Consider the following 25,853-nt stretch of genomic DNA (forward strand, 5'->3'; position numbering starts at 1 on the left):
GTGTGTGTGTGTGTGTGTGTGTGTGTGTGTGTGTGTGTGTGTGTGTGAATGAATGAATGAATGAATGAATGAATGAAAGAATGAATGAGGAAAAAGAAAGAAATGAGAATTTCTGTATATGCCCAACATATACAAAATGACTTCTGTCTGAATCACAGTTTCCAACGATCCCTGGCGGATGGCCATGACCATATGCCTCTTCCGGATCAGAGTGGGCAAGTGTCCATTTCACATTGTTCCACTACGATCCCGTTGGCAGACCATGTGCTGAGGGGCTGTGAGACAGCTGGCACTTCAGCCTGGGAATATATATCTGCTCTGCCAATAATTAATGAACTCCCATCCTCAAGGCAGTTGCTCCAACAACTTTAATGGATGCAGACACTCTTGTTAAAATCTTTCAACTGACATTTCTCGAAGAGAGCCGGGCAGAAATGTTGCTGGCAGTGACATGGCTCAGAGCACTGTATTCTAGAGTCTTGATTTTGTTAGAATGGTGATCTGTTTTTTCTTTTCATGAATGCTAACAGCCCAGATCAGAGCTTTTCAGGAATCCTATACATGTTAACACAGCAAAAAAAAAAAAAAAGGTCCTACTACTCCCTGCAAGTCAAAGGACTTTTTCCTATCTAAAATAGATGGGATTGCACTCATAGGTTTGCAGCACATGCATGAAACTCCTGAGCCAGACGGAACGCGATGCTCCATGTAATCCACACTCTGATAACTTCTTGTCTAGATTACTTGTCTAGATGTCCTATATGTGGGTCTGCCTTGGAAAGGGACTGGAGACTTCCGCTGATTTAAAACAGGGCAGCAAGGCTTTAAATGGGACTGGCTGATGAGAACCAGGGCTTTTTTTTGTCATAGAACGGCACCGGAACATCGTTCCAGCACCTTTTTTTCCAATGGATTTTACGAAGTGATTAGCAGCAAACATCATTAACATGGTGCCTGCAGGCTGCTTTTGTGTCTGCTATCTGATAGTAAGATAGTGAGGGCCTCGGCTTGGGATTGGTGTGTGTGGTCGCGCGCTTACTGCTGGTGAGACTGATGAGAACATATTATGCCAGCCCTCTTTCAGCTACACTGACTCCCAGCTGAAGTCTGGGCTAGTATTAACATTGAAAGCCCTAAACGGCTTGGAGCCAGGTTATCTGAAGGAACGCCTTGTTGTCCCTTATGTACCTACCCAGGCCCTAAGATCATCTTCTGGACTTCTTCTCCAAAGAGGGTGGCTACCAGGAGAAGGGCCTTTAAACTTTAATCTTTAAACTTTTGTTAACCACCCAGAAAGCCCTTAAACTTCTCTGTTTGGACCCATGATTGGGACAGCTCTGTTTGTGCTGTAGTTCCACAGAGAAATGAATGAGGAAGTCGCCCCTTATGTAGGAACATAGGAACTCTCTGTGTACACCAGGACAGAAGGACATAATGCAGGGCATTGCTCTATCAGGCCGAAGGCCTTTTAGCTCCTCCTCGTCGTCGTCGTCGTCATCATCATCATCTATGAGAATTGTATGCCAAATTTCATAGCCATAAAGCTCTCTGGATAATACATTATATGGCAACAGATAAAACAATTAATGCATTTGAATGATACATAATAAAACAAATAGAAAGCAAATCAATAAAAGGGAGAGATAAAAGTTAAACATTCAATTAATAAAACCTTTTAAAACATCCTTTTGACTAAAATAGAAAAAATGTAAATAAAGTATAATTGTCTGGCAATTAAAATTCATAACATGGAAGTAGCAGCAATAAAACCAATACAAGAACCATTAAAACTACTCTCCAAAGTACTTATAGAAAAGGAATGTTTTCAATTTGCATCTGAAATAGAAAAGGGAAGATGCCTGGTGAACCTCTGATGGACGTGAATTCCACAAGTGAGGTGCTATCACAGAAAAGGCCCTTCTCCTAGCCATTCCCGCCCTTACTTCATTGAGGGAGGGATCTGGAGAAGGGTCTCCATGAAGATCTCAGTGATTGGGTTGGGACATAAGGGGGTAGATGTTCCCTCAGATATCCTGGCCCCAAGCCATTTAGGGTTTTATATATTATGATTTGTTCCCCCCTCCCCCTCTGGGTTACCGTATCTATCGCAATAACTTAGGAACAGATTCCCATTTTCCTAATAGTTCGTTTTGTTCTTAATACCTTGCTGTTACTAATGAAGCATCATTGAGAGTGTAGCATACACGTATGTAAGTTCCAGAGAGATAATGGTGCTAGTCTAAGAAATGTATTGTGCTGCTGTAAGCTTTTTGTCTACTAGAGTCCATTTCAGAAGATGAAATGCAGGTTCTCCCAATGAACCTTCTGCCTTTTCCCAGCCAGTGGTTATTTCTAATCTTACTATAGTACAAACTGAGCAATGTTTCTTCTTTAGGAAATAAATAAGAGAATATATTTCTAATTGTTTCAGCTCCATCCTTCTGAAAGTCCTGAATCTTCTTGCAATTCTGTTACGTATTTATATCATATGAATGAGATTTTCCATAGCATCTCTGCATATCTGATATTTTTCTATTAAGGCAATGTACAGTATACAAAATAATTGTTGATATCACTTCTCCAAAATTCTGAAAAGTATATTACTTTTACTAAGTTATTAGTGTAGAATCCCTTTAACGATCTTCTGTCTGAATGTTCTCCATGTCAACATTCCTGTTGACTTTTTCCCCCTGTGTTCCTTAAGAAGTGCTCTACACAGTTGCAATAATTTCACCAACGTTTCATTGCAGAAAACATAAACAACTATTTATTTGTGTGCTACAGCCTTGTGCATTATGATGGCCTTGACCACCATTTGATTTAAAAGATCAGCATCCCCTCCCAAACAAGGTTAGAGTTCTTTGCAATTTGCACAGTTAAAACTGAGTCAGCTTTGTTTGATAGCTTTAAAGAATTAGGATAATTATACTTTGCCTTCTGTTGCCCTGTTTGTACAGGTGTTAACTGGTTTGGGACTCTGAGTTCCAGTACCCTGGAATATAGTTTTTCACTTTGTGGGGGGTTATTTTTCTATTTCCCATTCATGATGTAGACTGTTCCCAGGATTAAACATTGTGTACAGATGTGGAAAAATCCCTAACATGTATTGTCAGTCATTTACAAAAACACAAGGTTTGAGCTGGGGCATGGAGTGGTCTGTAGATTTCCTTTTGTCAGCTATGAAATATATTTTGCAACCCAATGCCCTCTGTAGTATTTCCTCCTTGCCTGAGACTTATCTATTTATTTACTTTCTGGCATTAAAAGCAAAACAAACAAAAATAATGAATACAACCCATCCTGTTACTAGCTCCTAATTATTGTTAAAAGTGTGGATAAACAGGACAGGTTTAGCCTGGCATCTGAAAAATAGAAGTATTGGCAACAGTTGAGCCTCTGTGGGCAGGGGGTATGACCATAGAAAGGCCTCATCTCTCGTCATCCTGTGCCCAAACCCTGAAAGATGGGGGCATCAGGAGAAAGGCTTCAGAGCAAGACCTAATGTATGTCTTAATTCTCTCAATTCTCTCAGCTTGAGTAGAGACAAAGATTTAGACCTTTCGGTCTAGATTAATGATGGATCACACTTAATCAGCAAGTTCTTGCAAGTAATAGAGTATCATATTTGGAAAGGAGGCATATGTATTCAAATTCCTATTGAGTTCTGAAGTTTCTTCAGATTGGTTAATTCTACAAATCCCTTTTATCAAACTCCTCTTGCATGCCTCTTTTTTATTGTTTTGTTGAAAGCCAGGGTGGTGTAGTAAAGAGAGCTGAACTAGGACTCAGGAGAGCTGGGTTCTAGTCCCAACTTGGTTATAAAACTCATGGGTGACATTGGACCAGTCAAAGACTCTCAGCCTAACCTATGTCATAGGGTTATTTTGAGGATAAAATGGAGAGAAGAAATGCCTTGTAGGCTGCTTTGGTTTCTTTGGAAAGGGAAGAAAGGTGGGATATGAATGCAATGTAGCATGGACAACAAAACTACACTTACATTCTGCCATTCTTCCTACATGGGATGCAAGGCCACATGCATTTGTAATTCAACTATTCTTATTTCCTTTCGTTTTGTCATTTTCCCCACCTCAGTTCCTCTTCCCCAAACTTACCAGCATTCTTTTCCTTCTTCCCTTTCTTCCAAGTCTAAAGATATGGGTGTCATCTGACGCAGGTGAGTTGCAGTAGATGAATATACCATTGTTAAAAATAAGACTACAAGGAGACCTTGGAAAGAACAAGGTTCAACATGGCAGACAGAATTTAACCCAGTTATTACTGTGCTCAAAAAACCAAGTTCAGATGTATCCTAAACCGAAAACATTCAACCAGCCATTGTTTGCTGTTCAGGTCTATTTCAGCCTTTTGTGCAGGGAGGTTATTGTTTGTGTACAGAAAAATAGCATTATTCATTGTTTCAAAGTCAACCAAAAAGACCTGTATTTTTTATTTTTATGGTCCTAGCCAAATTCAAAGACTTACTCGCAAAGTGGTAGGCATTCGGTATCGGTTGAAGTACAGATGCAAAAGCAGCGGCAAGAAGAAAGAGAGAATTTCCAGCAAGCTCAGCGGCAGTACAGTTCATTACCCAGGTAAGACATCTGATGCTATGGGGCAGGTGTGTTCCTGAAACCATTTTGTTAGAGGGAAATCAGTAACTGTAGTGCTGTGCCTTCTTTGAGTCTTTCACAGACATGCATAGGGGGTAAATGAAAGGATGGGGAAGGAAGGAGATCACGCAGCCAGGAAATCATCTGGAAACATAGAATCACAGAACAGTAGAACTGGAAGATGCCAGAAGGCCATCAGGTCTAACCCCCTGCTATTGCAGGTCATTAAGTTACACCATCCCTAAGTTACACTTTCCCAAAGTTACACTCCACCACGGAGTGGAGTCTGAAGCTTTTATGTATCCTCTCATATATACTTCTTTTATCTCTTGTGGACATCTGTAAGAGGTCAAGGTTGTACATAATGGGTTGGATCCAGATTTTCCAAATCATAGGTCATGGCTCAGTGGAAAGGCACATGTTCTACATACAGAGGATCCCAGGTTGAATCCCTGGTATCTCCAGATAGAGCTGGACAGTCCTGCCTAAAATCCTACAGCTATTGTGGACAATACTGGCCTGTGATGGCCTGGTGTTCTGATAGCAATTTCCTAAGTTCCTGTGTAGATATATGCAGTTAGTTCGACAGAAGTGAACTTCCATACACCCTCTTCCCCTCAGTAACTGTGAAAGCCCCTGAAAATTTACTTAGTTGTATGGGGTGCTTTACAGAATCAAGTAGACTGTGGCATGGAGAGCTGAGAAAAAATAAAGGGTCCCTGAAAATTAGTCATGGACATGTTGCATGAGGAAAGCTCTGCTCCTGGAAGGTACTTCTGCCCAATTTTCAGAGATCCACCCCTCCCCTTCTATTCACACCACAGTCTGTCCCATTCAGTAGCACCTGTGCCTCTCAGTACAGCCAGATATGCTTAAGGAAAGGCAGGGAAATCAACTTCCACCAACTCACTTGCACACACCTATATCTGGATCCATCCCAAAGTGAATAGGGTGGATGCCAGATATATCATGAGGGTCTAACCTGAAAATAGTTATGTGTGTGGTACTCCTTGATTAATCTCTCAAAATTAGCTCAGAACATACTAGAGCACAAACCATGGCTATTTTGCCACTCGTGGAGCTGGACTGTGAAATTAAAGAGCTTTGTGGGCCCTTATATATTATAATTTCACACAATGGATAAATACAAATTTGGTAAAAGGACATAGCAATTAACAGAAGCCATCTTTCTTAGAAAGCTTGTGAACAAAGTGAATTTTGGATGATTCTCATGATGATCTAGATGTATGTCATAGAAGAATTAATTGAGTGAATAAAGAGATTATCATGAAAAGTGGTATCATATTGGGTCATGTCCAAGATTCTGACACATTTAATTGGTTCCAATATTTAACTTCTGTCTATAAATGTACTTTAAAATTGAGATTTATATGCAAAATGTTCACAGGCAGCATAGAGTCCAGAAGGGAGATTAATTTTAAGGAAAGAAGTTTGCTTATGGGGCTATATCTACGGTCTTCAGGCATTTGGTAAATAATTTGGGCTGGCTTGAGGCATAGGTGGTTTGAATCCTGTTTGAAGGAAGTATGATATGAAATTTAAAAATAATGACATTGGGAACCCAATGGAGTATTGGGATAGGAGAATAGCTCCTTGGTTGTGTGCAAGGATGTTGGAAAAAAATTGGGTGTGGTTCAATGGGAATAGCCTTAAGAAAGTGAAAAGATGGTGTACAGAGAAAAAATTTGATCGGTTGTTTCCTGCCCTTTTCTAATGCATTGATATTTCGAAAGATTTGCTGAGCTAATTGAGGACTGGGGTGATGGGGGGAACCTTGGGCTTGAGAAGAAGAAAGGAAACCTTGTGAGTGGGGATTTTAAGCTAAATATGTGTTGCTAACGTAATTGGGAGCCTATTGCAGGGTGTGGAGCCTGTGGCACTCCAAACATTGCTGGCTCCAGGTTTTTGATGGGCCTGAGGCATGGTACCTTCCATGGGCTCCCTCCCATAAAGAGTCTACTTTCTTGCCCTTGCCATCACTAGCTCTTACTGCTCTTCATCCTCTCTCACCATGGCTACCAGTTGCTCACTTGATGGGTAGAAAGCCATTGAACAGTGACAATGAACATTGAACAGCCATTGACAATGGCATCTACTGCTCTCTCTTCTCACCACAACCAGAAGGGCAGGTGGGTTCCAAAGGTGAGCTCTAGAGGGCTCTTGTCAGTGAGACTCAGCTGGGGTGTGCAACCATACCCACTCTGACTGCAGTTCCTGTCTTTAGGAGTCACTGGACTGCAACTCTCATCACCATTCACCACACTTGTTGAGGCTAATGGGACTTGCTGGAGTCCAACAACATTTGGAAAAGTAACAGTTTGTAGGCCTCATCCATGAATTCCCTGCATGCTATGCGTGTGAACTTCCCATAGTCCTTTAGCCAGAAATGAGCATGCTGGACTAGATGGATTCTTTGGTCTGCTCTAGGAGGGGTCTTCTTGTCTTCTCACTTAAAAAATTATCTCATTATGTTTCTGGTAAATAGCTTTTGTTTTCTTTCGGAAAAACATGCAGCATATTATTGTTTCATCCATAAATTACAGGGAACTGTGGAATAACCTTCCACAGAGGTACAAATATATGCTCAGTTCAGGGGAAACAGATTGTTCAAGGTCTCTGCTACAAAACATCTGTGCACAAGCAAATTAAAAAGTACTTCAGCCTTTGTTTCTTTCTTTCATGGTTAATCTACACTCTAAACAAATCTTGTTTTCAAATTCATACATTACTTTTATATCTACTCATCAAAGTGCTTCAGACAGTCCAACCAACTTTGAACTTGTCTCATTGCTAGCAGATAGACCAAGATGAGGCCTAGTCGATTAATCATTGTGGTTTTGAGTATGAATCTGTTTAGAATCACATCTACCTCTCAGTTCAGAGCCTACTATTGGAAAGTTTCTGGAGTGCATTTCTGAAACTTTGGCAGCTCTGAACCCTCATCCACTTTGCTGTAAATTGTTTCTCAAAAGGGATTCGGAAGCAGAGTTATTTTAGGAGGCTTTTGTAAACCTAAACAAAAGTCTGAATGAATACCCACTGGATGGAAAATGTAGTCACTCAGAGATCTCATTGTGCTGCTCATAGGTGTGTAGCCACCATGTCCTTCAGCCTGTACAGATGGAAGAAGTGAAGGACCAAGGTCACAAACGAGCCTGTCCTTTGATTTAGTTGTGAAACCATCAGAACATCAGAATTGCTTTCCACCAAAAGAAAGCACTGTCAATTGCCTGAAATTGTCCTTGGCAGCATGGGGCAGAGCAGCAGTGTCACGTCCCCGTCCTGCACATGGCATTCCACACTTCCGATGTTGGGATACCTAGAAGAAAGCTGCAACAGCATTATTCCAGGTGGAAGGAGGCCTGGCAGATGTAGTTCTCTGTCACTCCGTCCTTCCCTACGGGCTCAATCCTATCCTTATCTAGACAGAAAACAGTCATACAGTTCTCAGCATCCTTCAGCCAGATATGCTGGCAATTATATGGCTTTTTTCACTCCAGCCATGCATAGAATTGTACCCTAAGGCTCCTGTTTCCCCCTTTTTCCTCTGTCTCCCTGTCCCTGACTATCTGGCTTGTGCAGAATTTTAATCCAACTAAACTGACAGTTTCCACTTCTGACTCGGAAGCTCAACTGCGGGCATACTGAGAGGTTTGTTATCTCAGAAGTTGGACTGTGCATGAAGAACACTTGCGTGCCATGACACCATCTCGACTAACCTGTATCAACCTTCACAGCCTCAAGCACAATGCAGTTCAGGTTCCCGAGAATTTTTCATTTCATGGCAAAGTTTTTCTCTTTGAAATATAAAAGGCTTCTAAGTTAACACTTCATTTTTATCTCATCTGGGTACACAAGATTTTTATGCTTTTGCCTTTTGATCTTCCAAACTCATAAAAGCAATCCAGTATTAGAAAATAAACTTGGAAAACTGCAGTGCTTTTAATAGTGAAGTCCTGGTAAATGGAGCTGTGGCAAAGAACCATGGCTAGAAGCAAAGTTAAACTATCTAACCTTTATATGCTATATAATACACACAGAGAGAGAGAGAGAGAGAGAGAGATTCAGAATATAGACAGCAACCTCTCTCTCCCTCCCCCATTCTCGCTACACACACAAACTATAGTGTATATTATATACTATATTATACACACACACAAGCGCTCAGGACCTAGACAGCAATCTATCAAAGTCTTTCCTCACATTCTGGAAAGGAGACTAAGTGTCCAATCCTATGGTCATTATACAGAGCCTAAATAAGCTATAGGATCATCTGGCGTCCCAGTTCAGCCTCCAAGGCGTTCCCAAGGATAGGGCCAGGACTCCAAACTAGGCATGCGGTCGCTCCATCTCCCCATCTGTGCCATCTGAAGCTCCAAGGCTGCTCCTCAGGGTCTGAGGCCATCTAAGAGTTTTATATGTAAGTGGCGGCAGGAGCGTAAAGGCAGCCTTTGCCTCCATGGTTTTCCCACAGTGCTTAGGATACCCATAACCCTTTAAGTTCAAAAAGTTATGAGCAGCCTCATTGGCTTACAGGGTAATTATATAATGTGCAATTATGAAGAGTCACAGTGAAAACCCCCAGGCAGCTAGTGAATCCTATCCATATGTTTGAATGTAAGGTAAACAAGCAATCAAAAACTAAAGAATGTGTTAAATGTACCACCCTCCATCAATAACTAGACTTAAGCCTGGCATATTTTTAATTTGCCTCTATATTTGCCTCTGTTCAGAAATTAACTTTTAATAAAAAAGTTATTTAAAATAGAAAATGCAAGGTATTTCAGAACCATTGGTGGCCCTGATCAGTCCCAATAAATAGTTTAAATTAATATCTCTTGGTGTCCTACCTATCTCTTTGAATTCTTGGGTCCATAGCCTCAAAATTTCACTTTGTACATTCACTCCATTTGCATGGATGCCATAAGTATTCTTATGGTGCCTACGCTAAGAGTGGACCACGTATGGCCCTCCAAATATTTTGGCTCACAACCTATATCATCCTAGCCGGCCTAGCCAAGGGTAAAAGATGATAGCAGTTGTAGACCAAAACATCTGGATAGGCACAAGTTGCTCGAACCTGGTCTTCCCTCCAGTCCCACTATGAATCTATTGCATGTCATGAGTGGAGCCGGCTGGAGCTGGGGTTCAGACTAGATGGCGCGCGAGGCCCCTTCTGACTCACTCTGTTTCTATGTCCCCTCTTTGCAAGGGAATCACATTTGATAAGTGGTGCTCTGTCACTGGCTTAGGAGAGGCAGAGTAAAGGGGAGTCCTGCTGTGGACAAGGCATAATGTGGAGCAGCGACTGTTAGCTGCTTCTGTGTAGGGAAGTATCTCCTACTGATGTAGTGGAGATAGGAAATGCACTTGCTTCATCTTCCACTTCCCTGGAATGCCAGAACAGCTTCCTTGCTGTGGGTGGAAATTGTTTCTTCTGGTGTAGCCTTGTCTGCCTAAAAGTCAACTGGCAAGCAAGTGGCCATCGACTGAGGACCATGAACTTTGTGCGCTACGAGCCCAAGGAGTGTGCACAAGTCCAGCTCGCTCCTTGTGTCCGACGGTCTCCTCTTGCATCCCACCTCCTCTTTCTGTGTGTCTTGCCACCTGCTGCACACGGAAAGCATAGCATGAATTCCTTCCTCCTCAACGCATACACCGTTAATGGTGCAGCTCCACCATCCTGCAATTTGCCTAAATTTCCTTGAGTTGATGGTTCAGGTATTACATATCATCCGAACAGGTTTTTTTTTTAATCTACAGCAGGATGAACATGCAAAGGTCTTCCTCAGATAAAAGACAGGCCTTTGGCGATCGGGACTGTTAAGTCTCTGCATACTGATGCCCCATGCCCTGCTCTATTGCATCCTCAAAATTGAAGATGTGAATTGCTGCTACGGTGCTAGCTGTATCACATTCAAATGGTTCATTTTTGCATTGGAGGATCTCCTCTAAATTGAGGAACAGCAGGTTACTCTAAGCAAAAAGGGCAAGGCCAACACTTTGGGCAGAAGAAACATAAAGCCCGGGAATTCAAAATGATGGAGATGGTGTCTGAATTGTGCTGCAGTTCTTCTTAGACAGGGATGGCAAGTCTGTGTCCTTTCGTCTGCTGCTGGACTGCAACCCCAACACCCATAACCATTGGCAGTACTGCTGACAAGGGCTGATGGGGGTTGCAGTCTAACTAAACCTGGAGGGTTTTCCACCCCTGTTCAAAAGCTATCAATTTCTTCTGCTACCTTTTTCTGTTCATAGCTGTAGACCAGGGGGCTATCTGGTGCCCTCCAGGTTTTTGAGCTTCAGTGCCCCAGCCCAGAGGGGGACCATATGACCAATTATTAGAGCTGAAGAGAGTTATAGTTTAGAATGCTCTTATCAAGGTGTCTAGATTTGTATCAACATCTGGGAAATCAGCACTGATGGCTAAGCAAGAAGCTTGGCCCTGAAATTCTGGAGGTTTGCATCCAATGATAGTCTAACTTAAGTCCCATTCATTTCAGTGGTTCTTCTCTAAGAAAGGCCAGTATCGGGTAGAATCCAGAGTACTTCTGGTAGAACCCGATATATATTGTATATATACAATATGGGAAAATTACAGCTGAACAAAGTGATATATAAAATGGAAATGAAAAGGAAAGTGGCAAGCATGTTGATCTACATTGCATATACAACTGCAATAAAAAGACTGTGTGTGTGTGTGTGTGTGTGTGGAGCAAAAGCTGCAGCACAAGGTAAAGCACAAGCCACCTAATACAATGAAGTCAGTTTATATTTCACTCACATTATTTAATTTATGCCCTCCTTTTTCAGTTCTAACCAAAGCAGCTGGTCAGTGCAAAAGAAACGCATCTAACTTCTGTTAGATTGCAGCCACACTGATTACCCTCCCTGGTTGGAAAAATAACCTCAGAGGAGGCAGAAAGGGGACCTTCCAGTGGGAGGGGAGGGGACCAGAGAGTCCTGGTGGCCTTTGGACGTGCAGAACGTGGTTACACGTGGTGCCTGCATTGTGGAGCTCTCTCCAAAGAGCAGCTCACTTGTCCCCCTCACTGCTGGATACTTTTTTAGAGAGTGCAACGCAACCCTGTTGGATCCGATGATGGAAGAAGCTAGTCTCGCATCCTGTTTTCCTCAGTGACCTGCAGAAACCTTCTAGGAACACAAAGGCAGGAACTCTCTTGTGGTGCTGGTTCTAGCATGCAATACTGATTTATGGGTTTTGCCTGTTTATTGTGTGCTTGTTTGTTTACTCATTCAGTGCATGCATTGCTGAAGCTCTCAAGTCCAAGAATAAAATACAATAAAATCCCATTAAACACAACCTAAAAACTGTGAACAGTCCCAAACACCATGTTAAGACATCAAACATCAAATACTAAAAAGAGACCTAGCGATAAAACATGCGATCAGTAGTGAGCTGCCTGGAGCACCTCACCGAGGCAGGATGGTAGAATAAACATGTGTTGAAAAATAAAATAATGGTAACGTATTATTTACATGGACATGTGACTCTTTTCAGGCAAAGCCGGAAAAATGCAAGCTCCGTGTCTCAAGATTCCTGGGAGCAGAACTACCCTCCAGGTGAAGGTTTCCAGAGTGCAAAAGACAACCCCCGGTACTCCAGTTATCAGGGTTCCAGGAACGGCTACATGGGAGGCCACGGCTTCAACGCCCGGGTCATGCTTGAAACACAAGAGCTGTTGCGTCAGGAGCAGAGACGCAAAGAGCAGCAACTGAAAAAAAAGACATCTTCTGAAGGGTCCAGCAATTATGACTCCTATAAGAAAGTTCAGGACCCTAATTATGCGATTCCAAAAGGCCCCTTCAGGCAAGATGTTCCACCTTCACCATCTCAGGTTGCCAGGTTAAACAGATTACAGACGCCAGAAAAGGGAAGACCATTTTACTCGTGAGTCACAAGTCAACAGCCCATGCAATAATGGAACATTTTCATATGAAGAGACTTGTATCTGGGGAAGAAAAGCATCCTTCGTTTTACGTTGGAGGTACTAAGGAATTTCTGCCTGTTTCAGTGCCTTTAGCAATATGGGCAAAGAATTGGAGGGCCTTACGCTTCTGCCGTTGTGTCTCGTCTCAAGTGTTACAGCCACAAAAGGATCCATCATTTGACAATCATACTCTAGGCAAGTGACGTGTTTTAGTTATGTGTCCCGGCCTGGTCCTGTGCTATCCAATGGCTGCTTGGCTACTTCTTGCTATCAGGTGTTCAACCCCGCAGAGAATTATGGTTCCAACATACATCATCTGAGTAGAGAATGCATCGCCATTCCTTTTATCGTTTCAGGTTGAGGGAAAGGGGTGCATGTCCGTCATAAGCAGAGGTCCACGTGAGGTCTCTGGTCCAAGGTGTCTTACAGCGATCAATATTTAAATGTCCGTATGCCGAAATACTGTTTTTGTTCAGTGGTCCATGTTCACTCTCGAGTACTATTGGAAAGCTTTATCCTTATTCCTACGCAAAACTTTTTGTATTGTTCAGTTTCGTTTATCCTGGGGACCTTGTTGCATTTGTCTTATACCTTAACCATATATACATTATATTATCGGTGAGAACATTGTATTTATAAGTTAACATTGGTGAATATCATTGGAGAAAATTTTGTGCTTTCATCAAATATGTGGAATGGATGGGAAGAAAAGACCTGCCTGGTGTGGTGTAGTATGTTTGTGTGGGGTGGGGTTATAAAATGTTTCCCATTACATAAAAATGGAACCCCAAAAATGAATTATTCATGAATCAATGCTCAGTTACTGCATATGACTTGGTAATTTAATTTGTGTTTATTTTGTGGGTGGGAAAATGCAGGACAGAAAAAATGAATTTCTATTTTTGAATTAAAATAGCTTTTTTAAACCTGTCTTTTTTGACAATTTGTAAAGGCTTGTGGACAATTTGCGCCTCGCTTCCACGTTACTGTATTTTTGTGTCTCAGCATCACAATGAAAATCAGCCACAAACACTTATAACTAAAAGATAAATGGGGGGAAATTGGTACACATCATCATGAAAACATGTTGCTATCCAAAAATAACTGAAACGAAAAGATTGTTTTGGCAGAGTTATTTTTAATGTGCAGATTGAGTATATTAATTTTTCCTTTGCAACAGCTGGTTTTATGTTTGAGGGTCTGAACTTTCATGTATTGTGAAAAAATGTATAACTGGATTGCTAAAGTGCCTGCAAATCCTGATGTGAAACGGCTTGAGATTTAAAACTCAGCATATCATGCATAAATGAACAAAAGGAAAGAAGCACCATGTATTGTGTATGATTGATAATTTGCCTTTTTTTAAAAAATAGAAAAGAAACTCAGCCCATTTTACTTTTGCCTCAACCTGTTTCTAGAATATATGTGAAAATTCAGCACATGCTATCTGTGTCTTTTATGCCTGTTAAATTTCTTTGTTAATATACTCAAGTGTTAAAATTTGTTACTAATGTAAGCACAACAACCTTGGATGACTATGGCTCTTTTACGCAGAGGCTTACAACACTGTGTAAAATGGCACTTTGTAAATACAGAAATTTAGAATAAAAAGACTTTTTGTCTTGGTTTCAACCTCCTTTGAAGGTTTTTTTTTTATGTAGCCATTATTAGCTGATATTTTTAAATATTTCACAGATGTTGTTTTATCGTGATCCTGGTGGTTTGAGCTCCCCTTCCTTTAAGCAGTTGCAAACATTAGCTTACAAAAAATGATTTGTTGGGCCTATTAAAGTGCCAGAAGTGTTTCCAAAATACAAAAAGTGGTTACATGCTTTGAGGTAATTCTGATCAGATCTGTAAGAAAAAATACACTTTCTAAAATCAACTTCAGTGGAAGTCATCAAGACAGAGCATATTGGTGCTGTTACCCTGGACAGGTTCATGTAGCTGGGAGCCTCTTTGTCATGATCTTTGGTAGTAGTTCATGACCAAAGTGGGGTCGTGTGGAGGCAGCAATTGGGTGACCTGGTACTTCTGTGAAAGAGTACTGTGGATAGTGTTATCTGTGCAGAAAGAGCATCAACATCAATGTAATTCTGAAAACCACATCAGCTATCTGTCTACCATCAGCCCAACATGCAACTTGGAATCGATGCCATTATCTATCTGTGCAATCATGCGCAGCTGATAACCCTTGGAACTTGCAGGTTTGCCGGTATCTTATCAAAGGCAGAAGCACAGAGGTGGAGATCGCCTCCATCATTTCTCAGCCACCTTAAGAATTATATCCCTGCCCATGGGAAAGAAAGGATGCCTCCTTGTGTGGTGAAGCCTCACTCCTCTCCTCTGCCTCCCAGAATGCCCCTCTTGCATGCCAGCCCCACGTAGGATCAGTCTTCTGCCTCCAGAGCTGCATCCAGCAGGGTCCCTTTCACAGCAGCCATGAGGATAGCAGAAAGATGCGCTGAATTAGCAGTCCCAGCTCCGACCTCAGAGTGTGTCTCCAAGGTCAGAGTGAGGACTCTGAATTTCCTGATGGCTATCTGGGCTTTCTCTAGTGGCCATTGGATTGTGCCACAATATTATTTTATTAATTTTAAAAATGGGGCACGTCTGTGCCACGAAGCACCCCCTCCGAAGCATTATCTTTCCTTTGAGTTACAAAAAGTGAGCTCAGAACCACCTCTGCTTCTATAGGGAGGATCTTGTCAAGTTCCGTTTGTGTTAGTCTCACCAGTTTGCCTTCCAGGAAATGAGCACTTTGTGACTGCCCAGAGCACCCAGATGTGGCCACTGACCCCAAAATGTTAGGGACTCAGGACCAATGTTCTGTACATGAAGGCACAGGGCAACCTTTTTTAAGGAGCAGAGTACAAAAAGAGCACGTCTTTGGATCCCTAATTAGAGAGGATGGAAACCTCCACAAGGTGGGAACAACGGCAGGGAAGTTGCCCATCCAATGGCACCACAGGCGGTCAGTGTCTTTGATGTTACTGTCTAAGTGGAAAAGGAAAATCCAATCACCATCTTAACCAGATAAAGACACACACCCTGATGTTTGTTCAGGCATTTTTTCAGGGTTCATGACTTTTCTCCGAATGGAAACAATTAACACAAAGGGGATCAAAATGGCTTTGTGGTGGGGAGCGAACATCTGTAAATCAGATTGTACAATGCTGGTAATGTTCTGTTTCCCCCCATTAACAATATTCAAGCTATTTTTCTTCTTTTTGCATTTCTTGTTCACACAGCATCTCCTTTTGAACAATCCTGCAGTGAAAATCGCTGCTAATCCTTTATTTGCATGACATCACAGCCAGTTGCCATGGCAATCATGTCAGCTTATGTGTTCTGACTCGACACCAGGTGCAAAGGAGGGATGGAGAGGAGGAAAGATGGCAAGGTGGATTTTGATCCATAAACTAAAGCTGATGTAGCAGAGAGCTTCTATTTTACATGCAAATGGAGCAGAGAAGTGAGCCCGACCATTTTGTCCTCAGCACATCTAATGACCTGGCACCAATCAGGCTGCAGTTAAGAAGAAGAAGAAGAACAGGTAAAATGACAGTGGTAGAATTTGCACTTCTAATATGTGTCGCTTGAACTCCAGTCCTTTGCAGAATCAAATCACTTATGCAGTGCACTGCAAAAAAGGGGGGCACAAAAAATCAGAAAGCCCTGATTAAAGGTTCTGTGCAGAGCTAACTCTCACAACACCCTCTGAAAGTCCTTCTAAAGATTTGAGGGATTCTTATGTGAAAACCAGCTGCTCCCTTAGGTCAGTAACTGTTTTGCTAAGGGAGAATGTATCCATTTTCTCCTAGCTTCATCATCCTGTGCTCCTGTCATGGGCAACATTTCTCATACTAACTATCCTCAGTCCCCAGGGAGCATGTAATAATGAGAGTGAGCTACTTTTCATACAAAATTGCCTTTTGTTCTGATTAACAGGTTTGCATACAAAAGCTAATGGTAATTGGAGCAAGGAAGAAGATTCTGAGACACGATGCAGAGGAAATATGTTCACAGCTGCGACAGATTTAGGTTTCTCATCTTCATATGTTAAACAATTTAATGCGGGTAACTGTTCTGCTCCCTTTCTGGAGTCACATCATCAAACTCCTGGAAGGCAGCCTTCCTTTTTGGCTCCCCCACAGCCCTTAATCTCTTGTATACTGTCTGTCTCTGAAGGCCCTTGTCTTGCTTATTGAAGTGATAAGCTCCCCAGCCATAGGTTGTGTCACTTTTGTGTACTGGTACAGTCCTGCGCCACAGTGGTAACATCTGAACCCGTGTGGGATAGAGTGTCCGATACAGTACAGCACATACTTGACCACGTGTCAATGTTAAGTAATAATGGTAGACCCAGCTTCTTTCCTAAGCACCCAAATGCGTACTTCTGCCGCGTGCCGCACGCTTGCTGTTTTCATGGGACACGATTTCGTGCCACCCTGGTAATGTCCAGTTAGGAACCAAATGAGCTAAGCAAAGTACATGGTAAGTTCTTACCACGTGATGCATGTGCACCAGCTCATTTCCTATTGCAGGGGATGATATTCAATGCCATAACAGAGCCAAAGCTCACAGGGTCAGAGTGTGGTGGCTTTTTAATTAACGGGCGGGTCGTGTCGATTGCCACTCCTCTGTGGCACTTCCTCTGTGATTAGCTGCAACCCTCACAGCGTTTGTTGTGTGTGCGTGTGTGAACTGAACTTTGCCAGCAAGCCCATATTATGTGAGCAGTCCTAATAGCGCAAAGTATTTCAAGGTGGCTTTGTCTCAAAGGGGCAATTAAGACTATCCAAGACCTGCCCCAGGTAGAAGTGATCTGCCTGAACTGGCTTGTTGATAGGGATCAACACAGCTGCTTTTTGGAGACTTCTTGGAGGTCCAGCTACTGAGCCTCTGATTGTGAGCATCTGCCTGCCCTTCAAAGTTTCTCTCTGCACCTCTGGTCCCACCACTCCAGAGAGGGGACAAAGGAAACAACTAGGATGAGAATTAGTTTCCTTGGTTGCTTGGTTCAAGATATTTTCACATGACTTCATTCCATGTCCTTGAAATCATTCTGGTTCTTGAAGTCTGGACCTGCCAGCGCTTGAACAGTTCGTAAGTACACATCTCCTGCTTTTAATTTCCCAATCAGGGATCATTGTGAGATTGGGTGAGGTGCACATCTTGTTCTTCCTTTCAAACATCTCAGTAGCCTGAACCCATCTGGGACCAAGTTGGAGACATTTTTGCTAGAAATGCACTCTTAAAGAAATGCGTTTGTGCTTGACATGATCAGATCTGCTTTGTAAGGTGAACCTAGAATGAAAATAGTTTGCAGTTGACAATGTTAATGAGGAACCATCAGAAGGATTGTCCCTGCTTGCTCTGGAATCAATCAGAAGTTCATCTCCCAAGATAGCCTCAGAATCACTGGAGTCGCTTCCTTATATATTATCAAAACATTTGTAAAGCTATTCAAAATTTCATTGGAGGGAATGGTATTAATGCATGATGAGCAGAGTGTTTCCATTAAAACATGTTTTCCTGCTTTCTGTAAGGCCTCCCTGGAAATGAGAAAGTAACTTCAACTGAGCCTTTTTATGGTGCCAATATTTTAATATACATCTTTGAGAACTCTGCCACGATAAACAGTGAAAATGGCCTGCTGCCCAGCATTATGCAAACTCGGAGTGCAATTGCCATTTGCTGTTGGCAAGTACTGCAGCATCATGTGCACGGCACAGGGCAAAGATATCTTTCTGGACCAAGTTATGATCTTGGGTATATGGCTAGGAAAGCAATGTTCTGCTGATGTCTGGCTGGCAAGTCTTTTGTTTACTGAGGTGTCAGTGGCATATTGTTTCTCTTGCTTCTTGTGTTGTGAAGAGCTGGGGGAGGGAAAAATAGCCCTTGGCCAGACAAGGAGAAGAATTAGCAATGCTTGCTGAATTACAGGATACTCTTGAATAATTCAAGCCTTTGCTTTTGTCTTTTGGAAAAATAAAAGCAAATGTAGAAGCTTTCAAAAGTTTTGTTTTCAAGACACTTCTGACTTTTATTTGCTCTTAGTTTCATTCTCAAAAGTCAAGCTACCTGGAACAATACCCAACACACAGTTGTACATATTGTATGTATAACATATAATATGTACAACATATAATATGAGGATGTCCATAGCCCAGGTTCCGAGATGCCTGACTGTGTTAATTTAGGATGAATGGATCACATATGTGCATATCTGAGAGTGGCAAATTGTGGAAAGCACATGTTTTGAGTGATTTCTTGACCTCCTCAAATTGTCTTGGGCTATCCTTATCTTCTGAGCTCTTCAGTTTTGTGGTCATCTCCCTGGTCTCTGATCTCTCTGCCTCCACCTGCTTGATTGCTATTGCCTTGTTTGCTCCAATGTAGACATGGGGCATGTGTGAGCAGTCAGAACTGCCACTGGCTTAGCTGCTATAGGGTAGCTGGAAGGCTGAATGGTCCAGGGTAAGGTGGTCTTGGAAAATCTGCTAGGTTAATTAGCGGGTTTTGTGTAACTGTCACTGGCACACCACTGACTTTCAGATGACATCTTGCTGATGCAAAAATCTGAAGAAGCCATTTGAGAAATGTTCAGTGAAAAATAGCTGTAAATGTGGATAGGATGGTATGACCAGTTATGCAGCCAATCATATTCTGCTACATGATGACAGCTCACATTGATGGCAATATTCCCAGGTATGAGTGATACTTGCCAAACAAGGATCACCAACTCAGTTTATATTCAATTGTAACTGTCTACATGTGGATGCCAATGAGGGCAGTAAAGTCAATTCAGAGTGAGGGTATGTTTCCTGAACAGGTGAAAGTTTATACATGATTACTGAAAATTCAAAAGGATGGGTATTTATTGATATTACCAAAAATATTCTTACAAGAAAGCAGTAGATCCTCACACTTAAAATTAAGATCTCACAATCTTAATTATAAGTGCAAATTTCCATTAAAAAATTTCTGGGTAGGAGTGCTTTCAGAAACATCATAGTTTGTAGGTATTGTCTTAAGATAGATGTACATTTATGCAAAACCTGATTCCCAGTTATTTTAGTGTCATGATTTCTGTGTTAATTTAGCAGAAAAAGTAACACATAATGTAATACTGCAAGTTGGTCCTCCAACAAGGTGTTGCGCTCCGGTGTGCTGCACTTCAGTGTTTTATGTAATCTTCCAGAATGTCATGCTCCATACCCTTCTTTGCCAATTTCCCACTCACAGTGCTCAGCAATTTATGGCCAGTGAGCATGTTGTGAGCATGTTGGAATCAGTGTGTGTGTGTGTGTGTGTGTGTGTGTGTGTGTGTGTGTGTGTGCGCGCGCGCGCGCGTGTGTGTTTGTGTGTGTGTGTTTCTTTTGCTTAGGTTGACCCACACTTTTTTTTTCTGCTGCTGAAAATCTTGGTCTTCTTCCTAGCTTGCAGATACCTCTCTTTTTCTCAGTGATTTGACTCCATAGCCATCATAACTCAGCACATTGAGGATAAGATGGAACCGGCAACAAATTGCTACAGCGCAAATTGCTCCTTTTCAGGATTCCAGCCAGTCAGCAAAACTTTCTTCCGGAGAACTCCTTTCTACTCCCTCCAGTGTTGCACTTTTCCCCTCTCCTCAGTCAGTCAACATTCAAGAAGTACTGAATTTGCCACTCTGCTTCAGAGTAGAAGGGCTATAAAGGACTTCTCTCCTTGGTTGGAGGCATTTGCTGGCCCTCTTTGTTTTCTTCAGAGCAGACTGGGCCAAGGAGAGAAGTTGGGTCAGATCCAATTTAAGCTGGATCAATGGCACTGCTGGAAGTGGACTTCCTCACTACCCCCTTCCATTATCAGCCCTTCCAGCCCCTGAAAATCCTATACAGAAACTCATGGGGTGAGGTTGTAATGCAGAGGGGAGCTGGATCTCCCCCAGATCAGGCTGAGGGACATTCCATGAACAGAGCCCTGCTTCTTGCGGAAAGGCCTTTGCTCTCATCGAAAGCAGATCCTGAATTCAACCCTTGGCATTGTATTCTCATGCATTTGGAGTTCCCAGGCCTGGTGTACCAAGCAGCTCTCCTCTCCTTGTCAGTACAAGACTCATTCATGCCTGATAACAACTCAACTACTGCCATTGGTGGTTCTCTACCATCCATCTTCCTTGACACCCTGACAAGTCTCAGCATAATACCCAAGACTCCCAGGGGATAAACTGCTAGACCCAGAGTACACTACTCGTAAGAAGTAGCACAGGCGCAGGTGAAACATGACTGCCCAGTGGGCCGAGTAGCCCTGCATGCCTACAAGCTTCCTACTTTTGATGCCTATCTTGAAGCAACATACTATAGCTAAGTTCTTGTGGCAGCCTTCCTCAACCTGGTATCTTACAGATGTGACTCCCATGGTGTCATCTGGGGATGATAGGAGTTGTAGTCCAGCACATTGGGAGGGTGCCAGGTTGGGAAAGGCTGTCCTAGGTAGTTGCCAGCAGAAATAGAAGGCACAAATGACACACGAACCCAAACAATCACTGAGTCAAGGTGATGATTATGAAGTTTCGTTTCCTTTGGTATACTAAGGGCCCTCTTATTTATTTATTTATTTATTTATTTATTTATTTAGAGTATTTGCATGCCGTCCCATCGCATAGCCTCGGGATGGCTTACATAAAATAAAACATAATACACATAAAATCCAGATCCACCCTGGCTGCAGATTAAAGCCTATAAGCTGATATGAAAAGTTATTAAAATATTATTGAAATATTAAGGTCTTAGCCTGGCGCCGAAAAACAAATAACAACGGTGCCAGGTGGACCTCTCTGGGGAGTGCATTCCTTTGGTGGGGTGCCACCGCAGAGAAAGCCCTCCTCCGGGTACTTTGCCTCCTACTGTCTTTCACGGAGGGTCTTGTCTATGGAGCTCATGCTTTAATGGAAAAAGCTCAAATTCGCCATACAGGCGGTAAGTGCTTTTTCTCATAAATTTCTTCTGAGGCTTCCCGCCAGCCCATAAGTTCTAGTTGCCACTTTCACTTATGTTTTGTCAAAGAATGACCTTGCAGGTTGCTTCAGTGGCCACCTACATAGTTAATTTTTTCAGGGGAGGGGGGTAGAAAAACATCTGAAAATAATATAGGAGTAATTTTTATAAAGTGTCCATTATAGCTTTGAAATGGAAATGCTTAGATTTTTTTCATCCATGGAACAATATTTGGCAGAATGAGCTCTAACATACATTTCTTTTTTTTAAACGAAAGGTGACATTGTGCTTGGGTTTATTATTGTGTTTTATTTGTTTATTGCTTTGTAAGAATTTTCTCTATCCTTGAAAAGCTCATTCTGCTTTTGGATGTGCATCTATGGCATTTCTCTTTTATGTCTTCAGAAGGCCACTGGAGTGAAACACATCTCTGGGAAAGGAATAAAGTGAGGATTGCTTGCCGGGTGGGTTGTGCGTGCGTGTATTTTAAAATGCACCATTCCCACCCTGTAACTATATTTAGTAACATGCTAGTACTGTAGGAAAACCTAAGGAGCTTGATAATTTGCTCATCTGATTAAACACCGCTTACAGGGACAGGTTATTAATTATACTTTTGCAGCATTATGCAAGTCAGCCTGACAAGTTCCATGATGTTGCCGTGACCCAAGGGGATGAGGATAAAAGCAAGAACCCCAGTGTGTAACACGACTGTGGGCCTCAAAGCAAGTGTTTCTCTGATTAGCTTCCAGTTACAAGGATGGATACCAAAGGATTAGGAAGGTGTGAGATCTTAGACTGTATGTGGTGTGGCCAAGTCCTTCTCACACCTAGACACGAATCTCCGTTCTTCAGGCCCATCATCCCCAGGTGGTGTTAAAGCATTAGTAAGTTGGCCAGGCAACTTCAAGTTGGCCAGGGATCCAACTTCTCTGCTGGAACATCTGTTCAGCTGTTGAATCCCTAAAGTGGAGGGGGCAGGGAAGCTTCTAAAGTCCTGTTCCAAACTCCTATTGACTTCACTGGATTTGGAACTAAAATCAGTGAATGAAATGGATTTATGCTGTCACTTTAATGTTGACAAATTGATGAAGGAAATGCTTTCCTAAGGCAAGGCGAGTCTCCCCTGAGTCATGCAGGGAGCAGGTGGGAGGGGGAGCAGAGGTACGAAATACACATTCACAGGGCTTCTCTTTTGTTGTCTCAGCATCACGCTTCTGATGAGCAAAAACACAGTTTAGAATGAGCATTGTCTTGTTGCTTCTTCCCTAACAATCGCAGGCCTAGGAATGCTCCTCAGTGCCATGCTATAATGCTCACATGAAGGCATGTTCCAGCAAAGAGGTCCCTTTCACCAGAGTTTCTGGATGCAGTGGAGGCCCACGTTGCTGTTACGAAGCCGTGAAGCAAATACACCCCCTCTGTCATCAGGATTCAAACATTGTTAGTGGGGAATTTATTTGGAAAGTAGTTGCAGGTGCATTCTTAAAGCTATCCAAAGGTTAGTCCTGAGGCCATAGAAAATGGTTTGTGTGCGTCTCTGCAGGTAGCTGGACAGCACATTTATTTTTTATATTATATATAAAAATAAATAATACACATACACATATTATTTATTATATTGGCCTGGAAGCCCTGGAAGCAGATTACAGCAGAATAAAAACACTGTGTAGCAATAAAAAACAATCAATGAAAACACCGTAATAAACAAAAGACAACAAAACAACATGGTTAACAATACAAACAGCACACAGGTAAGGGAAAATAATTTAAAACTGCTTAGATTAAACAATAATATTGCTAAAGTCATCCAGATAAAATCAATTAAAATGCCTAGAAAATTTGTTTTTGCCTGGCATCCAAAAGAGTGTAGTGAGGGTGCCAGGCAAACTGCTTTCAGGTGGCTATTCCATAGGTGGGGCACAATTATGGGGAAGGCCCCTCTTCGGTTTACCATCCTCCTTACCTGCCTGGAAGATGGCTCCTTCAGAAGGGCCACTGAACCTGATCTTAGAGGCCAGGCAGGTACATATGGTGGTCCTTCAGATGCCCTCTTAGGGCCCACCTCAAGTGAAGATGGATCGCCAGCTCTGATCCATCAGTGGCAGAGGCCAATCTGGAGGGTGTTCAGAGTGGAGCAGACCTGCACCCGCAGACTTCAAAGCCTCAGTAGCCCTTCTGTGACCTTCCAGATGCGCTGGTCTAACAAGAGGGATGAGAGATGTGAATGATCATGTCCAGCCGACACTTCTCACACAAAAGGGGCATACCAAATGTGGGGGAAGGGAATGGCGTCATGTCCACCAATTCTGCCCACAAATGCCAACGTGCCTGCTGGCCACACCTCCCCACACCTTTGGCATTAATGAAAAAGGTTCTTCACAATCAGGAACTTGGACTGGCTAAAAGGATCCCAATAGTATATAAAGCCGTTTTTGTTTGCTGCATATAGATGGTGGCCAGCAGGTGCCTTTGCTTTAGGACTGAAAGCACTGAGTGTGGTCCCACTTCTATCCCCACATGTTCAGTCATGCCTAGAAGCCAGATCTCCTGAGTCCCAGTCCGGCTGTCTAACCTCTACACTACACTGGCTTTCTCATGACTTGACTAGTAGCAGTGGAGAAAGAGCTCTCTGCATGAGGATTTCTGGGGAAGGATACAGGCAGCAGGGAAATTGGCAGCTGTGGAGATTTGGCAGTGAGGGGTGGGGTCAGGGTTGGGGTGTGCACAGACCTTGTTTGATCTATTCTGTTTGTGTTTCAGGAATTGTCAGGTCCCTTTCATTCTGTTACCTGTCCATTGATGGAACTGGATTTTTCATCCCTTTGGAAAAGTACACAAGGCAGGCAGGCAGGCAGGCAGGCAGGCAGGCAGGCAGGCAGGCAGGCAGGCAAGCCACCAGTCACAATGGATGCAACCCTCTTTGGCACTGAACATTTTGCATCTTTTTTGAATCTCAGCATAAAATCAATTACCAGAGTACATGAAAAGAAAGTGCCAACCAGGGCAGTGGAGGCTGAAAAGAGGTCAAGGATATATGAAACATTGTGTGTGCACACGCTTTAAAAGATGTATATGTCAACATTTCCAAACACTTTTGTATTTTTGTACAACAAAATGTGATGCAATTCTGGAAAGCAAAATAAATATTTTGGCAGTCTGCAAGATGTCTGCAACTTGGAAAAAGCTGGTCTCCCACATGGGGCAGGAAAACCTCACATGGCCCTCAGACTGAGCCAAAGTTTGTACACCCCTGAAACCCACATGAAGGTGGGTTGTTATGTGGTGCCTCAGAACCGAACCAGGGCTTCTGCATGCTAGCAACAAGTTGTCCTGAGGAGCTTTGGCATAGATGTACGAAAGGTCGATGGATTTGGGGAGAAATAAGTAAGAGTCCTTTAAATATTACATTGGCTGTATGAAGGAGTATCGCAAGGGAGGAGATTTTGGAGCTTGAACATATGCTGAGCAAAGTTTAAATTGACCCTGACAATAAGCCACTCTCTTCAGTTACAAGTTTGGTGTCCAAGACAGCTGGACTCATACCAAATCTTTCTTGGCTCACTCGTTTCATATTTCTTCATTTAGCCTCTCTGTGTGTACCAAAACATATAGCGGCCACAATCCAGTATGCGATTAGGTTTACTTAAACCCACTGGGCTGAATCCAGACGTAGAGGAGATACACTTAGTATAACTAAAATTTGTCATAATTGCCATATTCCCCCTTTGCTTTCAGTGGTTCTACTCCGAGTGTGAATAACTGCACCTAGTCCAAGGATTTCAGGTGAAGTTCTGTCTAACTCTCTTTTGGAATGTGGCCACTTAGTCCTGTCCACTAAATCAGCAATGTAAATGTTTCCATTGTGGCTGGAGCTGTGAACATTTGGCTTATTAAAGGAAGCTATAACTTGATTTCTGCCTGGAAACCAAAATCACCACTTTCTAAATCTATCAGGACGTGGTGATGCAAGGCCCTGGGTGTGTTGCATCACTTTCAGATTACCTGGTTGTTCAGCCCAACCACGTTTTGGCATGGAACTGGCCAGACAAGAAGCTTCACCCCAACCTGTGTTGAGGTGAGTGAGGTTCAATGACCTCTAATTACTTTTAGAAACATAGAAACCAAGCGAGTCACAAGGAGGCTCCCGGGCCATCTAGTCTGACCTCCAGCACCAGCCGGCTCCGCTCACGACATGCCCACCATGTGGACATCCAGCCTATCCTTGAACACCCGCACCGATGGGGCCTCAACGACCTCTCATGGAAGCCCATTCCACACCCTCG

General features: G+C 42.7%; 1 protein-coding gene across 5 annotated transcripts in view; it reads left to right on the forward strand.

Moving 5' to 3' along the window:
- The window catches only part of PARD3 (par-3 family cell polarity regulator), a 592,893-nt gene extending 578,674 nt beyond the window's left edge, over positions 1-14,219 (forward strand). For all 5 annotated transcript variants that reach the window (XM_044425071.1, XM_044425073.1, XM_044425074.1 and 2 more), the window contains 2 exons: positions 4,465-4,592; positions 12,154-14,219. In XM_044425071.1, coding sequence (XP_044281006.1) covers positions 4,465-4,592; positions 12,154-12,547 — 522 coding nt within the window. In that variant the 3' untranslated portion in view covers positions 12,548-14,219. The remainder of the gene's footprint in view (positions 1-4,464; positions 4,593-12,153) is intronic.
- The last annotated feature ends 11,634 nt before the right edge of the window (positions 14,220-25,853 follow it).

Source organism: Varanus komodoensis, unplaced genomic scaffold (assembly GCF_004798865.1).
Source record: "Varanus komodoensis strain SLA01 unplaced genomic scaffold, ASM479886v1 scaffold15, whole genome shotgun sequence".
NCBI classification, from domain to species: domain Eukaryota; kingdom Metazoa; phylum Chordata; class Lepidosauria; order Squamata; family Varanidae; genus Varanus; species Varanus komodoensis.